Source organism: Phacochoerus africanus, chromosome 16, assembly GCF_016906955.1.
Source record: "Phacochoerus africanus isolate WHEZ1 chromosome 16, ROS_Pafr_v1, whole genome shotgun sequence".
Taxonomy (NCBI): domain Eukaryota; kingdom Metazoa; phylum Chordata; class Mammalia; order Artiodactyla; family Suidae; genus Phacochoerus; species Phacochoerus africanus.
In genome coordinates this window covers 20,304,884-20,327,007 of record NC_062559.1, presented here as the reverse complement: position 1 = coordinate 20,327,007, position 22,124 = coordinate 20,304,884, and the positions used below count along the sequence as shown (strand labels likewise).

The window sequence follows — 22,124 nt, the reverse complement described above, 5'->3', positions numbered from 1 at the left end:
TTAAACCGCATCACTCATCTCCCAAGATTAATACATGCCAGAGCCTCGGCCAGAACGTTGGTAACAGGGAAATAAGCATCTTAGGGTCCTAACCAGTGAGAAATGTCAGTCCTCCCGCTCCACACGAGGCGACTGGGAACTGGGTGTCTGCAGATTCCCCTGTACAGGCTCCTGTGATCCTGTCTGCCCTGAGGGCCGGAAGTGGCCGTTGCTTCTTTGGGGTTGGCCTGGCTGTGCAGCCGCAGCTTAATTGTGCTCTCATTCGCTATAGAGGGAGCAGACTGGCTTTCCTTTAGGTAGAGAAGGGAGCCCCCTTTCGTGGTCCCCAGATCCATCGTTCAGTGGTTGAGCTCCCTGTGGTTCCAGGCTGGCCAGGAGGGAGCCCACCTTCCCCAGGCAGAGCGTTCACCTTTCTCCTGACTTGGGCGTGAACAGCTGTCTGAGGCGGCTGACTTACAGAAGAAGGAGTTCTCCAGTTTAGTGACATTAGGGGAGACGGCCTCCTTATGAAACACTTTGCCTTGTTTTTGTTAAGCTCTTGGCTGTTATGCTGTGACATTTGCCTCCCCTCCCCTCCTGCCGATAGCCGTCCTCTTAGCCATTCAGGAGCCGGGGTCTCCCTAGGATGCTGCCCAAGGGGGAAAAGGCCCTCCTTCCCCTCCACCCCCACCCCGGCTCCAAGGTTGTGTGGCTCCTTGTGCCAGGACATCTTACTGCCTTCTGCCCCCAAGGGCTCCATCGGGGCTAGAGGACTTTTTGGTGCTTGCTAGACTGTGGAAGGAGGGTCCAGAAAGAAAGGACCCTGTCCGTGACTGCTGTTTTGTTTTGTTTTACATTTTTAGAGAACAAACAATTATTTAATGACACAAACTATGGAAACAGAAAAATAGTCACACAAAACAGACAACCACATGGTATATGGCTTTTCGGAGCCCCCCCCCCCCCAATTCCGTACAAGAACGTGCCCCCCAGTGTTTATTTTCAATGTAGATGCTGTGTAACAAGCCTCTCAGGCCTCAGCCCCTGTCCTCCTGGGAAGGTGTGGAAGGGGGCATGCTTGACGAGAGGCACTGCTCATGCTTGTGGCCCCCAAAGAGAGAAACTGCTTCCCGCCCGTTGCAGCCCCGAGGAGCTGCTGTCCATGGTCTGAAAGGCTTTGGCTGATGGCATTTCTGACTCTGATGCTGGACTAGGGCGGCCTGTTGGGAAGGGGCTGGGATATGATGAAGTGTGAACGTGGAACAGAAGAAAGTGAGAAGGCTCAAGCAAGCTGGCATCTAGGATGGTGAAAGGGAGCCCGGCAGGCCGCCTAGGGTGCAAGGCAGGAGGGCGACTCCTGTCTTCTTTTGCCCTGGGCCAAAACTTGATTCCCCTGTGTGCCCTGCCCAGGAGTCCCCTGCTCCTGGGTCTGCTCTCCACCACTTCAGCCACTCTGGCTGAGTGCGGTTGTGGTGCAGCCCTGGTGCCCCCTCCCCATAAAGAGCAGTTTCTGTCTGACCTGGTCGTCTCCACCGCCTCCGTCCTCTGCCCTTCAGTCCGCTTTCCTTGAAGGCGGGAGCCCACGCAAGTGTGCGCACGCGCACACCCCTGGGTTGTCACGGCGCCAGGAGCATCAGGCAGCGTGCTTGATGGCAAGCTGTGTTTGCGAGGTTGATCACCTCCACCCTCCTTAAACACGCTGTTGCCACTTCCTTACCAGTCGTGCCCTTATTAGAAATCATGATTTGGGACAGGCTTCTTGTCCCTGGGCTTGTGCCTCATGCTGTCCTTTAGCTGTGAGTAATAAGCCCCCTGGAGCAGCTTTCCTTTCTCCCTTGAAGACGAGGCCCAGCCTGATGAGACAGGTTAATATCTCCCACTCGGCTGCAAATAATCACGCCGCTTGTCCGTCAGGTCCCTGATTTCCTCCCTGGCCGTCCTTTCTCTCCTGCTTTTCAACTGAAACTTTGTATCCGGCATCACAGTTCAAATCCTGGTGCTTTGGTGCCCTGTTGCTACCCTGTGACAGGAGCTAAAAAGCCTCAATTTAAGTGCAAGCCATGCTTTCAGTGTCCCACTGGCCACAGTGATGACTGAAATTGTCCCTTCTGCAATACTGCCCCAGTGGAGAGCAAAGGAAGCAGAATTCTTTCCTTTCCCTCGGGTTTTCCCAAACAGGGGAAATAGTCACTCCAGTGGAGCAGCCCTTCCCAGAATTCTGCAAAGTGGGTTCTAGGCAGTGGTTTGGCTTTGTGCTTCCTTTTTATCCCCAAAAGCCCAGTGAATGAATGAGAGACAGAAATGAATAGGCTGCTTGTCACAACACCACCGGGGTCTCCACAGTGCCTGGGGCTGCTGCTGCGAGACAGAGTGGAGGTGGGCTGGAGAGGAGGCCGTGGAGGCCGCCACCTTCCGCAGGCCGGCCCCCCCTCTCCCCACAGTCCCTCAAGGGCTCCCACAACCCAGGGATTCCTCCCGCACTACTGGAGCCGTGTCTGGCGGCAGCCTCCTGCCTGGAGGAGAAGTCTAACTCTGCCTGGTCACGGGGTAGGCAGTCTCGCCATCCTTCCCCAACTCAGGCAGCACATTTCACCTCCAAAGACACCTCTCCACAGCGGTAAGAAGGGCTGCTCCCTGTGGAATGAGCCCCACCACCCCCTCAAACTTTTTAATTAAGTCAGCTAGGAAGGTAGTTCCTGCTGGAAGACGCCTTTTATATGACCCAAGCTTAGAGAGGAAAGAGAGGAGAATGGTAGGAAATCAAGTCCTGTGCCTTTTGAGGACCTGGGGATGTTTCGTCTGACAAGATAAGACATGAGGATGAGAGGAAATAGATGCTGAACTGTCTTCAAATGCTTGCAAGGCCATCAGGGGCGTTAATGGACGTTTTAGGGGGTCCCAAGGAATTGGGCCAGGTTTTAGAAGGCCTGGGGTGTCGGGCTGTGGCTTTCTGCCTTTAAGTGGTGAGCTGCTGGAAGCTGCTGCTGAAGGGTTTTGAGCAGAATATTGTGCTTTAGGAAAATTAATCAGCCAGGAAGAATCAGTCCAGGGGAAAATGGAGGGCAGGCAGGTAGATCAGAAGAGCTTGGCTCAAAGTGCCAGGAGCCTGAACAAGCAGTTGTGCTGGGGATTGGGAGGGTTCAATGGCTGATGCAGACAACCATGGAGGTGGAAATAATGGAATCAATACCATGTGGCAGCCAAAGTAGGGACGCATCAGAAATAGCGAGGTTTTCTGAGTGGAGGGGTGCTAGTGCTGCAGTCGGGATAGGGGTCGAGGAAAGAAGCGGAGATTTAGCAAGAAGGTGAGTTTGGTCTTAGACTTTGAGTTTGGGGAATTGGCAGGATGGCGCCGGGGAGCCGTCTGTCAGACTGGTGCAGATTGGGTCCAGAGCTTAGAGGAGGTTCAGGATTACCTGTCTGTGGGGTCTGCGTGATCACGTGATGGAGAACATGAAAATGGGTGCACTTTCCAGAGGAGAGGGCAGAGAGAGAAAAAGAAGAGGGCCCAAGATGTGACTGAGGGCAGCAGCAGGAAGACAAGGCCAGCGGCCCAGAGAGAGGACCGCAGTGGACAGAAGCAAAGGGAGGAAAGAATTCCACTACTGGGATGGCAGGTGAGAACTGTACCACCTCGCCCCCCAGTGCTCCCTGCAGCGTGGGACCCAGCGCCGTGTGGAGCAGGACTCCTGCCGAGAGGACGTGAGCCTTGTCTGTGGGGAGGTGAGAGGAGGTTTCTTTTCCGAGTCGAGGACGGAGATAAAGTCTGCGTGGCAGTGAGCCGTGTCACGGTGCCAGTATATTGTCATGGAGTGGAGGACACGGCTACCGTGAGGAGCACAGAACGGCAGCTCTGGACGTGTCGAGGTTTTGAATGGGGTCTGGGGGGGTAGAGTGGGAATGGAGGGGAGCACAGGAGCGCTGACGTTCTGGAACGGGGTGCAGAGAGTAAGCCTCGCTTCCCCTGAGCCGAGTCGGCTTCCTTCTTACCTTCTCAATCTCATGACCACAGGCTTTTTTAGTATCTTTATTATTATGCCTGAAGATACCCTTGGGGTTCCCTTGTGGCACATCGGGTTATGGATCCCGTGTTATCACTGCCATGGCCTTGGTTCGATCCCTGGCTTGGGAATTTGCATACCCCCCCCCCAAAAAAAAAAGGCCGATCCTCGTGCTGTCCACTGCACTGACGTTCTGGTTCTGGGAAGATGAATGCTGCCTCGCCTGGATTTTTTTACCCAGCGTCCAACAAACGAGCTTTAAAGCATGAGTCGGCAAACTTTTCCTTTAGAGGAATGGACACTGAAATTTGAATTTCACAGTTTTTCACATGTCATAAAATAATCCTTTTTCAACCATTCAGATACGTCTGAGACATTCTTAACTCATGGGTTGTACAAAAACAGGCAGTGGGTTGGATTCGGTCCATAGGAAGTTGTCTGCCTAGCCTTTTTTTATGATGCTAACAAAAAAGAAAGAAAGAATCCCATTCTTCACCCAAAGCCCAGAATTGAGCTGCTTATCAGGATAGGATGTATTTAACTATCCAAGATCAGCCCATGCTCTTGAAGAACCTTGGCTTTTCAGAATTCCTCTCGTTTTGGGCTTGTCCTTTATTTCTGTAAATATAAGAGGTGGCGTGCTCTTCCTCAGAGCTTCTCCGCGCTCAGATTTTTATTCATTCTCCTTGCTTTGGGGTCTTCGTATTCCTGTTTTTTTTTCTCCTCCGGTTCCACTAGCTGAGCATACTAATCTCTGGACACTGGGATTTCACTGGCCTCGGGAGAAGCAGCTCAGGAATTGTCTGAGCAGCAGGCACAGGAAGGGCAGTGGTTGAGAAGTGTACTCTGAACAGCACAGAACCACTTTGTTGAACTAACAACACAGCTTGGTTTAGCGAGAGTCACTCTAAATTGATGCGGGTAAGAAGCTCTGACATTTGGCTGCCAGGTGTATGGCCGGATACCTTCTGGAAGCTCGTGCTTACAGGTTCCACGTGTGTGTTGCCTGGGGCGCTCTCCCTACCCTGGTGCTGCACTCTACCAGCTGGACAGTAGATTCACATTTTCCCCTTTATCCATGAATGTGGAATTTAAAAGACCAAGATTGGAAGTCCTTGGTACCGAAAATGAAACTTACTTTTATACATTTAAAGTTCTTATTTGATTCGAAGATAAAGTCACATGTTTAAAATAAGTCAGGAAAAGCAAAAGTTGAGGTTCTCATAGAAACCAACTCCCCCTCGCTGCTCAGACACAGGATTTGGTTTGCGCTTCTTAGGTGCCATCTCCATGGTGCCACGGTATTAGGTGTAAACTTGAGCAGTGCCGCTCTCTTGTCACAAGAGAGACCATTGTAGCCTTGGCTCTTAACCTCAAAGGCTTTGTTTTCCGTCATGAGGTCATGAGGTTGTTGTTTTGGCACTGATACTTGGGAACAACCCAAAGGGAAAAAATTGTAGAGGGCGCAGTTGTTTCCTTCTGCTCTGAGTTGGTGGTGATAACACTGCAGCTGCTGCGTACGGCAGCCCCCCATACGAACACGTGTATTGTGAAGCAGACAGCCTGCCGTCTCCACCCTACACAACACACCCCAGGGAAAGCCTGGCTGGCGTGTTTCCCGTGGCCGTGGGCTAAGGCGGCCCCAGGAAGGGAGCAGCCTTTTTTCTTCAGTGATAGTTTTTTTTTCTCCCTCTAGAAATGATTGTTTTCAGATCTTGCTCTGTGGTGGGAAGAATTCATAAAAGGTTATTCTGATGCAGGCCCGATCGTTATCTGCCACACCAGCTCCATCTGAAAAAGCTTTTCTCTCTTTGGGGGATGATTCTTGGGTGTCTAAAGCCAAGGATAAATCAAGCTTGGTGAAGCCAGTTCTGCGCACTGCCTGGAGTGCCAGACCGAGGGCCAGCAATCCAGTATAAGGCCTTGAAGCCATCCCATCTTTGTCTCCTCCTTGGACAGCGGTCAGTGACTTAGCATCTAACACTCTCTCTCCTTAAAGGCCCCGAAGTCAGAGTTACTCGATTCACTCATGAACTCACCAAGTGTTACTAGGATGCGTATGCGAACTTGGAAGAGGACATGGTTATGGCAGGTTTGTTGCATCTAGTTGTCTAGGTTTTCTTCTCTCTGGCATCGTCTTCAGCAGATAGTTGTTGAGTATCTGCCCACCGTGGGCCGGATACTGTGACTCCAGAGAGAACCGGCGTAGAGTTACCAGAAATAACTGCAGGATGGGATCCCACCAACAGGCTAACAACTGGAGGTGAGACTTGCGACGTCAGCCCTCTGCTAGTCTAGGTCCCGCCGTTGTGACTTGTGCTCCCTTCTGGAGGTGCCTCCCTCCACCCCTTCCTCTTCAAAGGGAGCCGCAGTTCCCGGCCCGTTGTGAAGACTGGATCTTATTGCCACTGTTCCCAGTTTGGTTTCTGGTCTTTGAGAAGGGGCATCAAACATCACCAAATCAGAACAACCTAAGAAAAGTCTCCCCTAAACAATCAGAACCATGAACTAAAAACAGCCTCCGCCTTACCTCTTTGCCCAGTTCTGACTCCCCAGACTACAATTACCTGAGGAGCTGGATCTTTTTAATTAGGATTTTCCTTCATTCTTCTTTTATCCCTTTATTCTCATCCCTGAAAGAGCGTTAGCAGTGACATGTTCCAAAATTGGCCCAGAAGATGCTACCTCCCCCGAGGTAACAAAATAGCGGTTCAGAGAACAAGGGAGAGTGTAAAGAATTTGAGACGATGCAGAATCCTTGTTTCATTTCTGACCCTTTTGATACAAATTGAAGCCCTCTACCATGTAGAACTTAACTCCTAGGAGGAACCAACTGTCTACCATTCGCCATGCTCTTCGGGCCATTTTAGGAACGTGAACGGGTAGGACCAGCTGCTCCTAAGTGGGACAGTTTGCAGATCCCGATTGTTAGCTGACTCACTGACATTTGCAGCTTGAGACCTCCAGAAAATTTCCACTTTAAAGCTTGTGAAAGAGGACTGAGAGCAAGCTTTTTGCTATGTGAGATGTGTGTTCCATTTCTAAGATCCGGCTGTGTGAAGCGGTTTGGCTTTGCATGTAGATTCAGGTGATAACCACGTTCCTTAAAACCAGGCAGATGGCCGCCGAGCCTCTGCGCTTCGTGCCGATGGCTTCAGAGTCCCGGATTTTGTTCTTGATGCTTGGGGAAAGAGGAGGAAAGGAAAGGAGTGTTCCTTTTCTTTGGCTCCATACAGAGTTAAACATCTTACTCTACGAAGTGGGGTTTTTTTTAATTTTGGTTTTAACTGGCGGGGAGGATGGCAGGGGAAAGTATAGAAATGGAACTAATTGAATGTGGGGCTAAAAATCTCCGCTGAGAGTCTGAGTTATAAATTGACCAGCTGCAGCAGCAGGGACTCGGGCAAAGGTATTGGAGCGCAGTCAGTGTGACAGGAAGCTGATTTCGGTGTTCTTCTGTGCCCGGCCTGGCCCGGCCCTTGACGTTTACTCTGGGGGATTGTGTACACAAAGACGGGGGACGTGTCCGCGCTTTCCTCTCTGGGAAACTTAGAGCATCTCACAGCCTTCCCACCCGGGGTCTTAGAGGCCAGGGATGAAGATGCTCGGTGACATGAGAGAGTCTCGTCCCCCGTCCCTTTCCCAGCTGTCTGTCCCCCCGGCTCTACTCGGCTCCACTTCTTCTGCTAACCAGGCGTGTGCCACATGCCAGAGATGAGCACTGTTTTTGTTCTGAGAGCCCCAGCAGAACTGCCTTTTTGTCTCCTCTGTGGTTTGTTTGATCATCAAAATTTGCGGTAGAATTTCAGGGAGCTTATTGAAAGTGAAGGTAACTTGGTTTGAATATTATTTAAGAAGATTTAAAATCTCTCTCCCTAAATTTAGAAAATGAAACCACAGTTCCCTGGTCTGGGCTGCTTTCACAGAAGCGGAGGGATGGGCTTCGTGGCCACCTTTCAGCTTTAGGATCGAGTAATTGCCTTTTCATTTCCATTGGGAAACTTATTTATAACCTCGTAGTCATGCCCACACTAAGTTTTTCCGATATTTCATCCAGATTTTCTTTCCCCTAATAATTACACCCTCTGTTCTCAGGCTAAGCGTTTTCCCTCCTTTTCGTGTTTACACCTTTCAAATATTTGCGGATTGTTATCGTGTCACCCTCTTAGTCACCGCTTAGCCGAGCTGTACAGATTTAGCACCTTTTATCTTCCCTTTCATGGCAGGCCTCCCCGCCCCTGAGTCATCTTCTCCCGCGCTCTCCAGCATCTGCTCCAGTTCTCCGCCCTTCCGTGCGGCTGCGTGGCTTCCTGGAGCCGGACATGGGGTCATGGGCGGGAATTGTTTTACACGATCTCAGTGCTCCGACTTCGGGTCTCACGGGTCCGTGCGGCCCACTTCCTCTCTGTCTTTAAATTGCAGTTCCCAGGTGTGACAGGTCCAGGACAGGGGGGCGGAACGCCTTTTCCATCCTCGAAGTGTTGGGTCACCAGGGGGATGCCATCGGCCCCTTTCCTGGTGTGTCCTTCTCTGTGTGTGTCCTTCTTTTCCAGAAGCATTTTTCACAAACAGCCATTCACCATTTGTTTAGAATCTGCAAAGTCGCTGTGTGCTGGGCAGTGTATGGGATGCTACTGAGAATAAGATCTGAATAAGACACAGTCCCCACCGTAAGAACAAGTTAGATTGAGTTTTATTGGGGTTGGAAATACCAGATTCTCAGGCAGCCTTGCTCATGGTAGCAGTGAGGGGAGAGAGCAGATTATGGGAGTATCTGTGAAACTCGTAGCCGGGATCCAAGGTAAGGTCAGATCTCAGCAGCGGGTGGCTGTGGGGCTGCAGTGGATCCGAGGACTTCGCTGCCATCTCCCGTGTTAGTGATGCGCCCGCGTCCGCCCGCCTTACCCCCTGCTCCCGATGGGCCACCGTTCTGCACACCGTCCACTTCACATTCCAGAAAGAATCTTTCTCATCTCTTAGCTTCCATTTCTCTTTAGACAGAGCTTTTTTCCCTCAGCCAGCCTGGCCATGACTTGGTTATCCTTGAATCGGGTGCAGTAGCACGTCTCCCCTCCCTCATTTCTCACCTTCTGCTGTGACCTCTGTCCCCAGCTTTTGATCAGGGGAGAGGACAGAAGCCTGGGTCATGTGCTGGAAAACACAGCCGCCTGAGGCTGACCCTCCTCGAGGGACGGGCAGTGGGAGGCCCGTGATTGACTTGGCCGGCACAGCCTCCCGGCCGTCTCCTGGACACAGATGCATCCGCCTGACATAATCCAGTTATCGCATGTGAATTCTCAGGATTCTGCACCCTAGAGACAGCTGAATTCCCCACCAATAGCGTACTTCGTACAACGGCAGCAGAAAATACCGCCCTTGAGCCGGTAATGAAGCTTCATGAGTACAGAGTCTGCGTTTTAACCTGCCAACCCAGGGCCTCGCCCGGAGTGGGCACTGATACTTGTGAGGCGGAGGGAGGAACGGTCTGCCCGGGGGATTTTCAAGTATCCTAAAGTCAGCAGATGGCTAAGAGGAGGTCCACACGCCGCCTCTGTCCTCCCCTCTGTAGTGTCCGTCGTAGCAACAAGCGCCCAGTGGGCAAGCAAGAAGCCCCATCCCCCAGTCCTTCCCACTGGTTACTGTTCCCCATAGGCGTGTGTCTCCTGCAGCCAAGGCCTGGTCCCGTGTTGGCTGCACTGTGTGCCTTTGGGAAGCTCCCAAGCTAGCCGAGGCTGGTTGGCCACCCTTGCCTCTCACTCTCAATAAAGGAAAAAGCCACCACACTCTGAGCCCAGAGGCTTAATTATCATAAAACTCCACACACCGTGTACGACATTCGGAGCGGTACCTGACTCTCTCACATGGCCGTCGATAGAATCTCTCATAGAGCCATTATTGTATCATTAACAAGAATTTGTGCTTCTTGTTCCAAAGCCGACTTTCCGAAGTGTTTGTGTTAATTGACCTGGTTAGTCAGGGTCTCTAAATGTATCATTTCTTTTTAACAGCATTTCTTATAGCCCAGCATTTTGCACTTGAAAGGGAGCACCCGATATTCCAGGAGTCCGACCTTGGGTGGGAACTCTCAAAGGGGCATAACCCAGACGGTAGAGAATTTGGAGCGCCTTCACTTTACAGACAGACCTTGGGGGCCCAGGAGGTTTTGTACTTTGTCAGCAGCAGAGTGAAAACAGAAATGACATGCTGACAGCTGGTGATGAATTTTTCTCTCTACGCCATATAAGATCAGGCAGATCCTCTCTTTTGTTTTTCAGTGATCTTGGTCAACCATTATACCCCAGAAAGCAGAGAAAAAGTGCGACAAATAGTGACTTTTTCCCTACGGGCCAGTCGGTCAGTAGGGCTTTTTAAGGAGGTCGGGGAGCCTAGGGAGCGGAGGGAGGACGCGCGTCTTGCCTGCCTCTCATGTGTCTGCCCTCGGTACAGATCAGCTGGGAAGGCCCCCACTGGGGGTGGGGAGGGGCCCTCTGTCATCATTCTGACACACACCCCCACTGTGATAGGGAAGGAAATGTTCAAGAATGGTTGGGTGGGTTTTTTCGTTTGTTTGTTCGTTTTCACAAAGGTTTTTCTGGTTTTTGAATGGCTTGTCAGTGTCAGAGGTACGTGTGGCAGTCACCCTGCATGGGTGGCCTTTGAAGCCCAGTAGACTCGGCATGTCCTGAGCTGTAGCAGCGCTGTGCCGGGGTGTTATTGGAAAAGACAGTGCTTGGCGGTCATACACGCCGCCGCCCCGCCCCGCCAGAATTGGAGGCGCTCCCTTGCCTGGCCTCCTGCTTCCAGTCCTGAGCTCCCCCCTTTGCTGCCTGTGGGCTGGCTTGCCTGCCCGGCCTGCAGCCTCCAGGGCTCACTCTTTTCCTTCTTCTGCTTTCTTTAGCCTCTTGTCTTGGTAACAGAGCGTCACACTGGCGACACCAGCCCAGTCCCGCAGTGGAGTCAGGTGCAGCGTGGGCCAGGCTCTTGGGAAAGAGCTGCTGACAGCACGTGCCTGTCCCCTGCTCCAGTGGCCTTTTCGGTCCTTCTGGCACTCCGATGTTACCTTGTTTGACTTCCTCTCTGTTAGTGGACAGCATATTTCTTGATCCCTTGGGAGCACCAAAGCAAGTCCCAAAGCTGGAAATAAGCACTCGAAAAATAAGCGTGACCCTTGAACTCTCCAAGAGGGCCGCAGGGCCTGCTCTTCCCTGCTGGCCTTCTCTCTCCACACCTCCATCTCATCCCAGGGTTCTCCACACCGTGGCCATGCCACACCAGAGAGCTCCAGTTATGACATGTCATAACTCTTCATGAAATAGGGAGACAGAGGGCAGCACATGTGGTCACGTGTGGAAGCTGTCACAGGGGTATCTGCATGACCCCTACAGAAGTGGAGGTATCATAATAATCACTGAAAGTTTGAGAACCACTGAGTTCCCATTGTGGCTCAGCAGTAACCAACCCAACTATCCTTGAGGATACGGGTTCGATCCCTGGCCTCCCTCAGTAAGTTAAGGATCCAGTGTTGCCATGAGCTGTGGTGTAGGTCGCAGACGTGGCTCAGATCTGGCGTGGCTGTGGTGTAGGCCAGCAGCTGCAGCTCTGATTCGACCCCTAGCCTGGGAGCCTCCAAATGCCGCAGGTACAGCCCTACAAAGATAAAAAAAATAAAATAAAATGAAAGCTTTCTTTGGCTGTTAACGTTGTAAAAATCAAGGGCTCTTTCATTTTCACTCGAGCCCGCATCTCTCCTTTCAAGGTTAATCTCAGGCTTTTTGACTCCGTGAATTTATTGATGCCTTTCTGGAAAATGAGTTCCACTTCTCCCTCACTGCCTGGCCCTGAGATGTGGGAGGGAGGGAGGCAGCCCAGTGATCTTGCCCACGTGACTCTCAGGTACGGCCTTTGCCATGCCATCTTTGCGTGGGCGGGAGAAGAGCCCTGGCCACCAGCTCCAGCTGCTCCCCTGCTGCAGCTTCTCTCCGGCACTGTGCTCCCTGTCCAGCAATCTGTTTCATGTCATGTGTTGCTTTTTTGAGGCCTGGTGGCTTGGAGAGAAAGCTCTGTTCTTGAGCTTCTGAAAACCCGGGTTATAAACTATGACCTTTCCTCTGAGCCTTATGACCTTGAATCTGTGCTGTGGCCAGAAACAAGAGCAGCCACCTGGCTTCATCCATAAGGAATGTACCTTCTGTCCCAGCAGTGGCAGCCCCTCTTCTCTCAAGACTCCCAGACTCCCTACCATCCTGTCTTCCTGGGCAAACCCTGCCGTGTTGCAGCAGGAGAGACCCGCAGGGACCTCAGATGTAGGCGTGAAGTGCATCCTCATATCATCTTTATACATATATATAGTTTGGTTTTTGGCCGCCCCCTCAGCATACAGAAAAAGTTCTGGACCAGGAGCAGCCACCCAAGAGGCTGCAGTGACAAGGCTGGATCTTTAACCCACTGTGCCCCAAGAGAACTCCTCTCCCCTATATTTTGATTGTTTTCTTTTCCTATGTCTCTAGCCTAGTTGCAGTGTTGGCTTCATAATTACAGCCGCATTATGGATTTTTTGGAAATACTTCCAAGTCTAACTCAGACGTCAAAATGTGACGTGTCCTGGCCTGTCACAGGTGACCACTGTTGGTGATAAATATTTGCAAAACGAATGACTGAATCAGAGAGAGAAAGAAAGGCAGGCTGCATCGGTTAGTGAGCACCTATGCTGCAAGAAATACTGTCCTTAGCTACATAGGGATGCAAAGGTGAGATTTTGTCCTCAGGAATCTTACAGGCTAGTATGGGGAATGAAAGGTGTCTGAGCTTTTGAGTGTGGGTAATTGCTAATAGTGTTAATGATAATAATGATAAAGTAATCAGAGCTAAAATGTATGGAACCTTTCCATATGTCAGGCATGGTACTAAATATTTTACTTAATAATCTCCCCTAATTCACCCAACAGCCATGCGAAGTAGGTTTTACAGATAGGACAGTGGAGGCTTTGAAGGCGCTCGGTGGCTTGGCCAAGGTCACAAATCTAACAAGTGATAAGATGTGAATCCAGGTCTTTGTGGCTCCAGCCACGCAAAACTTCATCAATATTCTGTTGGTTTTGTTTTGTTTTTTCTGCGTCTCATTCTGAATGAAAAACCGCTGGTGCTCTTGTCCCAAATACAGCCCGAAGACGGAGGGGGGGTGTACCATTTGAAGAGGAAAATGACACCGAGCGCACACTCTGGAACTGGATGCGGAGGTCAGATAGTAAAGCCAAGGTGTCTAGGAGTCAGCTGCGCCGGCTCTCCGGAGGCAGAGTGGCTGGGGCTAGCCGTGTGATTGGTGAAGGGGCCGCTTCTGTGAGCTGTGGTTAAAGCAGGGAGACTACAGGGCTGTGAGGAGGGAGGATAGGAGATGAAGAGCCATCCCACGTCTTGGCGGGCGTGGAAGGGGCGCCTCCTGCGTACCTTCTTTGGATCTCCCTGCATTGCCCCATAACCCCCTGCGGCAGGACTGAGATGCCCGCCCCGTCACGGCTGCCGCGATCCTGTTCATTTTCCTGACCTCGGGCGAACTAAATCCCCCTCTTCCACCGCGACCTCGGCCCTGCCTCCGTGATGGCGTTCTCATCTCATGCCTGGGTCGTTGGCAGTGCAGGGGACCATCCTTGCTGTACACCAGGCCACGTGGGCCCCTTTTCATGGCAAACTCTTCTTTTCTCCTGACACAGGCATCGAATGCCCCAGAGGAGCCCGAAACCTCCCAGGCTTGGTGCAGGAGGGAGAGCCCTTCAGCGAGGAAGCAACGCTCTTCACCAAGGAACTGGTGCTGCAGCGAGAGGTAGGCCACCTTCCCGCTGCTTCTTGGCAGAGGAGGAGGGAGAAGATGGGGCTCCCTAAGTCCCATGTGTTTCTGCCGTGTCGGAGATCAGTCTGTCGCCTTCCCCGTCCGTGATCCATTCTGGGTCTGCCCACACCCTGTTCCTTGAGCCCGGCGTCACTGGCCAGCCGCGCTCCAACGCCTCCTCCCCACTGGTGCCCCGCGGTTCGTGGTGAATGCCAGGCCGGCCCTGCCAGGATCCTCAGGCGGAGAGCTCACGGCTTTGCCATCTCCTCCTTGGTGAATTAGCCTGAGCGGCCTGCCTCCAGCTGGATTTAGAAGCTTGACTAACCCTGTCAGGGGCCAATTTTCTTTGAACATTTATTTGTATCTTTGAGTAATTGCATTTTCTGTAGCGGGTTTTCTGACTTAATTTAATTGTATTTCTCTTTCTGCCTGTTGGGCTGGCTCTCACAGGCAGGAGTTCGGCTGCTCAGCTGCCATGGTGCCCGTCGTCTACCTGCTAATTTTTATCAAATCATAGTCAACAGATCCGTCTTCTTTGCAGGAGTATGCCAGTCACTCATCCTGCTCGGTGGGCACAAAAAAGGAACAGTGGGGGCGTGTGCTGGGCTCAGGCCTAGGATTTTAGATCTGCCTTTTGCCTTTTTTTTTTTTAAACAATCAAATCCATAGGGTACCTCCAGCTTTTAGGCAATATCATAATTCACACAGAATGAAAAAGATTGTGGGGGTCTTTGTGGCTTCTTGAGAGCAGGTGTGTGGGCGTCTTTGGGGGTATTCAGCGATGCACATGGCTGTTGATAGGTGTCAGCATCTCATTATGATTTGACACACTAGCGAAGGTACTGCAGGTGGGGGCTGAGCCCCCTTAGCTGTCTCCTCAGGCTCTCACGGCACCCTCTGTTTTGTGGGTGGTCGGCTGCACGTGTCTGTGAAAAAGCAGTCCTTGTGTGAACTGCAAGGGGTCCTCCCCTTTTTGTTAACTGCCCTCCATGGGTGAAATTATTACTAATTCAAGGGGGCCCCCTGCTCGAGACGTATTTCAAGAGTCCAGACACTCCTGCTATCTGTCAGTAGCTGTTGAAATTGTTGACGTGGCCCAGGAAGGGGGCAGGTATGTTCGAATCCCCCCCCCCCCGCCCCGTGTAGCATTCCTTTGGCTATCGAACCACAGAGCAGTTTCATGTTGGAAAAGGCGGGTGAGTTTCACTCATGGTCATGACTTAGCGACTTCATAGCGGGAACAGGAGCCGCTGTGTGTTGTGCTTTGAGGGAGGAAACCCCGCACCGGACTGCCTAAGACGCCTGCGGGGAGCATCCTTATCACTTACTGTCTCTGTCCCACTTCTGTTCATTTCTCACTAGAGTCCTCTTCCTATTGTTTCGCATCCCCAAAGCTTCTTTCCCTTTCTTTTTCAGCTCTTGTTTCCCCAGCCACTTTTCTTCCCAATTATGTTTCTGGCCGCTGGTGACCAAAAGCACAAAGGGGTCAAAGAGAATACTGACCGCTTAGACGGAGTGAGTGGCCCGAAGCTCTTGTGCTCTCGCATAGTTATTGCGACCTCACCTTTGTGTGTTTGCTGATATTTGATTGTTGAAAAAGATTAAAGAAAACAATGTCCCCTTCTTCTTTGATGCCCTGGCTTATAAGTGAGTTTGCAGATCCCTAGTCTAATCCAAAGTGGATATTTATCTTTCTTGGCTGTAGTGTCCCGTCTCTCATAGCCGTAAGGTGGGGCCTCTTGATAAAGAACCTTTCTCCATTTTCTTAGCTGCTTGTGTGATTATTACTTGGGCTGACTGTTTGGAAAGGTCTTTATCCAGAGGAAAAATGAGTGTGGCCTAAATTGAGAATAACTCGGGATTTTGACCAAAGGAACCAGCTAACGGCCTGTTCTCCTGTGCATATCCCTTCATATGACGGATGAAACGCTTCTGAACAGTGCAGGAAAGAAGGGAGGTTTGGGGTTGGTTATAGCCACCCCCCCACCCCCACCCCAAAGATCTAGAAAAGCCTGATGGGTGCGGTGATCCTTCCCACCCAGAGGAGAAAGGGCTCTGTGGTTGCCAGGTTGGCTGAGCATGGTCCACAGCCTCCCCCCTCATGCAGCGCTTACCTTTAGGGCAGCGTCCATCATGAGATTCCGCTCCAGGAAGTCTTCTGGGGCTGAGCTGCTGCTGTGATGGCCGAAGTCAGTAAATTTTCTTATCTTGTACCTGTCCCCTTGCATTTAGCTCAGGTCATCAGGTATGTGACGGTGTGGTTGTCCTTGACCCTGCCCCACCCCGCCTCTGGACATTTGTTTTCGCTTTTTTTGGCCACACCTGTGGCTTGTGGAAATTCCTGGGCCAGGGATGGAACTCACACCACAGCAACCACCCGAGCTGCTACAGTGACAATGCCGGGTCCTGAACCCACTGCTCCCCAGAGGAACTCCTACATTTTTTAAGTTACCATGTTTTTGGCCAGGATTTCTCTACCCCCTGCCTGCTTTTCCCAGTTCCTGTGAAACTGCTCCCTCATATAGGAAAGGAGCGACAACAGATTTCACAGCAGCCCCTGGGCCCCAAGTGGGAGCCCGCAGAGATACGTCCATCGGGTTGCACTCAGGAACCCAGAGACCGACTCGGGAAGGATGTGGGCAGGGGAGTAACTGTGTAGCGGACGCCACCCCCAGGTCAGCCCCTCCTGGGAGCGGACAGAAAGCTGGGGTGCGAGGCGCTTGGCCCTGAAAAGTGACTCCTTGTCTACAAAGTGCATTGTCTTAGCGTTGGGTAGACAGGGCGGGTGCTGCTGCCTGCCGCCTCCTCTGCTTTGGCTGAAGACGCTCCATCCCACATCCTCACGTGGGGCTGCACTGCCTCACACAAGACTGCGCGTGTTTCAGATGAGACCTGAGGGCCCGATTTCCTGAAATGTGTTTTGCATGACACCGGGCAGGACAGAGCTCCTGACATCTCTGGCCGTCACTCAGCTCATTTTCCTGAGTATCTCCTTTGCCCCCTCTCATCCTTTTTCTCCATCCTTCTCCATGGTCCTTCTCCTCGGCCACCTGTTCCTGTGGGTTCTCGTTCCTTTCTCCGAGTCGGGAATCTGGGAGGGCTGTGCCAGGTCACTGGTCTGGTGTTCTGGTGGTGCTGCCAGCTTCAGGGCGAGAACAGTGAGCTAGACACCAGGTCATTAACCTGATTCTCTTTGTGACCTTGAAGGCCAAACCAGCCAAGCAACTCGCCGAGGACTTGAGCGGTTCTTCCCAGCCTCGTGCAGTTGGTACACAGCAGGCCTGGGCAGATCCGTCCCAGTGCACGTTTATAAATAAAGCTTTATTGAAATACAGCCACACCCACCTCTTTAAGTACTGGCTCTGGCTCCTTTCATGTTACAGTAGCAGAGTTGAACAGTTGCATCAGGGTGTGTGGTCTGCAAAGCCTAAAATATTGACTATCTTTTTGTCTAAAATGTTTGCTGACCCCACTATACGGGTTTTGCCGAGTTGGGTTTAAATGGTATAGCCCTGAAAATGAGGTGGTTCTCGTGTCCCCCACCTTTGAAGCTGGGTGACTTCTGAACAGCACAACGTGAGATCATTGCGTCCCCCTGGACACCATGTGCTTGATGACGCCCCCTTTGCCAGACGCCCCCTTGGCCTGCCTCATTTCAGGCAATTCCCTGCCACACTGCCAAGGACAGGAAGATCTGGTGTAATTTCCCAGATGGGGAATTGTGCCCGTGGCTAGCATCTTCCCAGAAGTAGTGGTGAGAGACAGACAGCATTAGATAACGGGCTTGAAAGTGCAAACTCCAAGGTTTGCACACCCCAGTTATCTTTGGTTCTGGGAAAGCAGTTCCTTCCTGCCTGGGCATTCCTCTCTGAAACACTGAACCCGTGATCCCAAGCCATGTCTTCCTCTCGAAGCCCTTCCGGTGATGAAACCAGCCGTTTGGGATCTCTCCACACCTTCCTGTCGGAAGGCCAGCTAGCCAACACTCACTTGCCGACCCACAGTTTTTGGAGGGGGCGTGAGGTATTATGAATCAGATCAGTGCACTGTTCCAGGCTGTAGGCAGTGTGGTTGGGGGAGGAGAAGGAGCTTCTATGGAGGAACAGGGATCATTTCCAAGGCCCTCCTCAATGACCCCTTTGTCCTGAGAGCTGCGAAACTGCCCTTTGCCGCTGCCTGGAAAATGACGTCCTCGTGCTGGACAGCGAGCCGAAAACTCCGGCTGCTGCCCTGACCTATTTCCCTTCTTCCTGCTGGCCTCAAATGGGAGGATGTCCCCCCTGGGGAGCTCATTTTGCAGGCTGCAGTGGCCAGGACTCAGTCCCGGATTCCCTCCCTCCCTCCCACTACCCCTGCTTTTTTAAAAAACAAAAATGCATGAAAGCATCACAAGCAGCTGTTGCTGTTTGAAGAACAAGTATTTATGTTTCAGAGAAATACAGGCTCAGCGGTGAATACTGGTGTAAATTTGGGGGGGGGGTTCTCTGGGAAAGAATTCCGAAAGGAAAGTGGTTCCTTCCCCTTTGTTTTAGCAGCAAGCGTGCCTCACCTTGTCTGAAAAAGCTAAACCGGTCTAAGCGGTTCACTTGATCTAATTCTGTTTTTCCCCACGCCCTTTGTCTTTTCCCCAAAGCCCTGTGGCACACGCCCTCTGACCCTTCCCATGGCAGCTCTGCGGGCCCCTTCCCTGTCAAGACACGAGGGGGGAGGAACAGTAGCCGAGTTCTATCTCTGGATTAAAGCAGTGAGGACAGCCTCGAGGAAATCCACTGGGGTGGCGGACACCCACTGCTCTCCGCCTCTCTGTCGGTGCCACGGCCCCTGGGAACCCTTGCTGAGCTGGGAATAATAACCTGCTGGAGAAGCAAGCCGCTGTCCGGCAACGGTGCATTTATTTGCACAAAGATATCCTGTTCTAGATTATCTCTGCCGCTGCCCAGGACAGAGGGAAGGCGGTAGAGCCAGCGCTCCAACCAGCTCTCTTCTCCCGCGAGGTGTTACGGCGCTTCGGGGGCTAAAGCTCCTCTCCCCTCCCCACACACTCCTGACAGGTCATCACCCACCCGTGGTCTTTCAATCTGTTTTCCATTTAAGGCTATTTTCTTTGAAGGGGGGGCTCAAGTAAAGACTTTCTGTCTTAATTGTGATGGAACTTTCATCTTATGTGTAGCATTTTCTAGCGTAAAAGCACTTTCATGTACAGTATTTTGTTTTAATCTCATGGCAAACCTCTAAGAAAAATACCATCCCTGGTTTTACAGTTCTGGAAACTAGGGTGCAAAGTAAACCACCTCTATTCACAAAGCTCGTTGTAGGACAGATAAGAGGACTCAAACGTCTGCGTTCCCTGTCTGGTGCTTTTTCCCCCAAAACTTCGCCAGTTGTGCTATTAGAAAGTGGTCGTTCTTTTTCGCCATATTTTAGATTTCTCAACCCTCAAATGTCTGGGGCTAATGAATTCGTAAAAGATCTTGCCGGAGATCCAACACTGCCTGCGTGGTCAGGAGCCACTGAGTCTGCTTCTAGATGCTCTCGAGGCCACAGGGAGATCCTAGGCATTGCTGAGGCTGCGCCTGTCCTCGTCAAAGACCTTAGATCTTGTGATGGCCTGATTCTTGCCTCATCTGTTGCCTGGCCTTTGCAGCCCTTGCTTTTTATGTAATGATTCCTCTCAGCCTGTTTTGCTTCCTTTCAGTTTGATCATCCACATCGCCATTTCTCATCTTTTTAAAAGACCACTGGAAGTGCATTGTTTATAAATGTGTAACTGCCCGTTGCCTCTGGGATAAAGTTCCGTCTCCTTAGCTGACATAGATCCTTGATGGCCTCTCAGCGTCATGGCCCCAGCCCTCGTTTCATAATCCACACCTCCTCAGAACTGACCTCACACTCTGGGTTCCCCACGCCAACATGCCCTCCCATCCCTCCGGGCAGCTCAAGCTCCCACGCAGCACCTTCGCCCTTGGCCTTCAAGATCCAGCTCCTTCTCTAGGAAGCCCGCCCTGGGTCTCTGAGGCTGGGTGAGATGGCCCTCCTTCAGCCCCCAAAGCGTCTGTCTTGTACTGGCCCGCGCTGAGTTCGTCTCCTCATTAGATTGTCAGCTCCTCAGAGAGAGGAACCAGGCTTGGGTCTCTGTGGTCTCTGTATTTTGCCTAGTGTATAAGAGACACTCAGTAGAGAGAGAGTTTATTAAGTCAACTAACCCAATCCCATGACCTCATTCTAAAGGCTGGGGAGATGGCCTGTTCTTTGGCTGTCTGCTGTAGCCCCCTGGGAAGGCTGCCGCATTTGTGGCAGGGAGTCTCTGGCGTGCTGACGTTGGACACACAGCGGCTCGTTGAGGAATTCTCATGGGAAAAGTCAGTCACCCAGACCTGCCCGAGTGCTCACTGTGAGGCCCCGCCCTCCCTGGGGCTCCGCATCGGCCCCGATAGGATCTCTAAAGGCAAGGCCGTAAAGGTGTGTGAGTGTCCTGAAAAAATGCCAGCGTTCAAACAGAAAGCATTAGTGTCCCTTCACCGCTTTCCTGATACAGGCCCCTTGTCTCTCTCCCTCCCTGCTTGTTTTCCATCCTCTGTTTTTGTTGATCTAACTATTAAATGAGCTGAGGAGTCACTGTGAAGTTCAAATTCCTCTTCAGTGTTCTAGACACGCCATGTGATAGCAGGCTATTCTCTGCCCACTCACAGCCCCTTTATTTCTGGGCTCCTGGCCCTTGCCAAGTCTCTCTGGAACCTCTAGAAGGAGCACCCTTAATTCCCATTCTAGCCCCTAGATGAAAATGGCATCAAAATGAGAAGAGGTGAGGTCACAGCGAAGAATGTCACATGGCCCTTTTTTGTCCCCTTCCTCTGGCTAGTGGGTCTCCCCTGTCGTCTTTGACACTCCTTGGGACCATTCCCTGGGAGCCTTCCCCAAGCCAGCTCAGCAGCATGCGCTGAGAGGAGCTAGCGGTGTGCTGGCTCCGGTGGGATTCCTCTCTGCAAAGCTGCCGGCTCAGCTGGCTCTTGTCTGTTTCCCTATTCTTCTGTTTGGAACTTTCATAGCTAGTCAAGCATAGCATTGCATCCATTCTTCCGAAATAGCTGCTGGGCCTAATTCCTCATTGGCTTGGCCGGGATCCTGTTACCTGTAGTTATGTCATAGAGCCTGACTGGTATAGGCCTGAGAAGGCCCCACTGCCATCCAGAGGCTGGTGTTCACATCCCAGGCTGGCTGTTGGGACCAGGGGCAGAAGAGGGTTTAGGTCCACCAGAGATTCGGCCTCTTTGGGATGTAGAGGAAGGTCTCAAGGATGTAATTCTACCTCGGGGAAGAGAATCCTTTTCAGCAGAGGGATTCTTCCTTTCCCCGGAGAATGGCTCCTAACTATTGTAAACTCTTCCTCTAGAGGCTTTCGTGTTTTCTCTGCCAGTTTAACTTGGTCTTTTTTAATACTCCTTCCAGTACAAGAAAAATTAGAGAGGTAGTCTCTAGACTTGGTAAATTCCATTTCCTCCACAAGTAGAAGCCTTGGCAGTGCTTCTGATTTTTCCCTCCCACCTTTAGTGCTAACCCACGTCACTCCCAGAGTAAAGATTGAAAGGCTCACATCTCATTGTTATAATGAGAATTTATAATTAATTATAATGAGACTTTATAATTTCAGTAAGGATATGAGAGACTTCCTCTTGCACCTTTCCGCTAGAAGGGTGCACAGTACTTAGTCTGAACCTTATCTAACTTGAGGCCTGGAAGTGAGGCTAGTGATTGCCGTTGAAGAATGCATTGACCGGTTCACTGAGAGATTACCACTACAAACGTTAAGGTCATGAAAAGCCTTCAAACAGAGCCTTGCTAAGCACAATCCCTGCCACCCGTGGCATTCGATACTATCTGCCTGTCTGACATAAAGCGATGTTCTTTATGAGCCATCCCTGTGGAAGACGGCTATGGCCAGGCACGTTCAGCCTCCTGGTCTACCCCCTGTAGCACCGTGACCTGGAACAAATGGAGAATTGCTATCAGGAGGTGAGAGACTGCTAGACTCTGCCGAGGTAAAGGTGCCTGGTGAGCTGGGGGCCATTTATTTTTATTTAGATTTCTCTCACCACTTCAGTCATCCTGGGTATCCACTGCGTCTTAGGCTTTAGTTGGGGTTCTCTTTGAAAGGGGGTCGGGGCTCACATTCTTAATATAATGACAAAGGGCTGAAGAGAAGGGACTTGGAATTGCTGTTTTTCAGGTGGAATCCCTTATGAAGTCTGTCCACTTCTTTCTGGAAGCCTAATTTGGAAAACAGTTCTGTTTCATTAATATCTTCTTACTAGCAGATCATATTT

At 51.4% G+C, this 22,124-nt stretch overlaps 1 protein-coding gene across 2 annotated transcripts in view; it reads left to right on the top strand.

The window, feature by feature from the left end:
* Positions 1–22,124, top strand: part of SND1 (staphylococcal nuclease and tudor domain containing 1) — a 392,960-nt gene that overhangs the window by 283,492 nt on the left and 87,344 nt on the right. For both annotated transcript variants that reach the window (XM_047762976.1, XM_047762975.1), the window contains one exon: positions 13,688–13,797. In XM_047762976.1, coding sequence (XP_047618932.1) covers positions 13,688–13,797 — 110 coding nt within the window. The remainder of the gene's footprint in view (positions 1–13,687; positions 13,798–22,124) is intronic.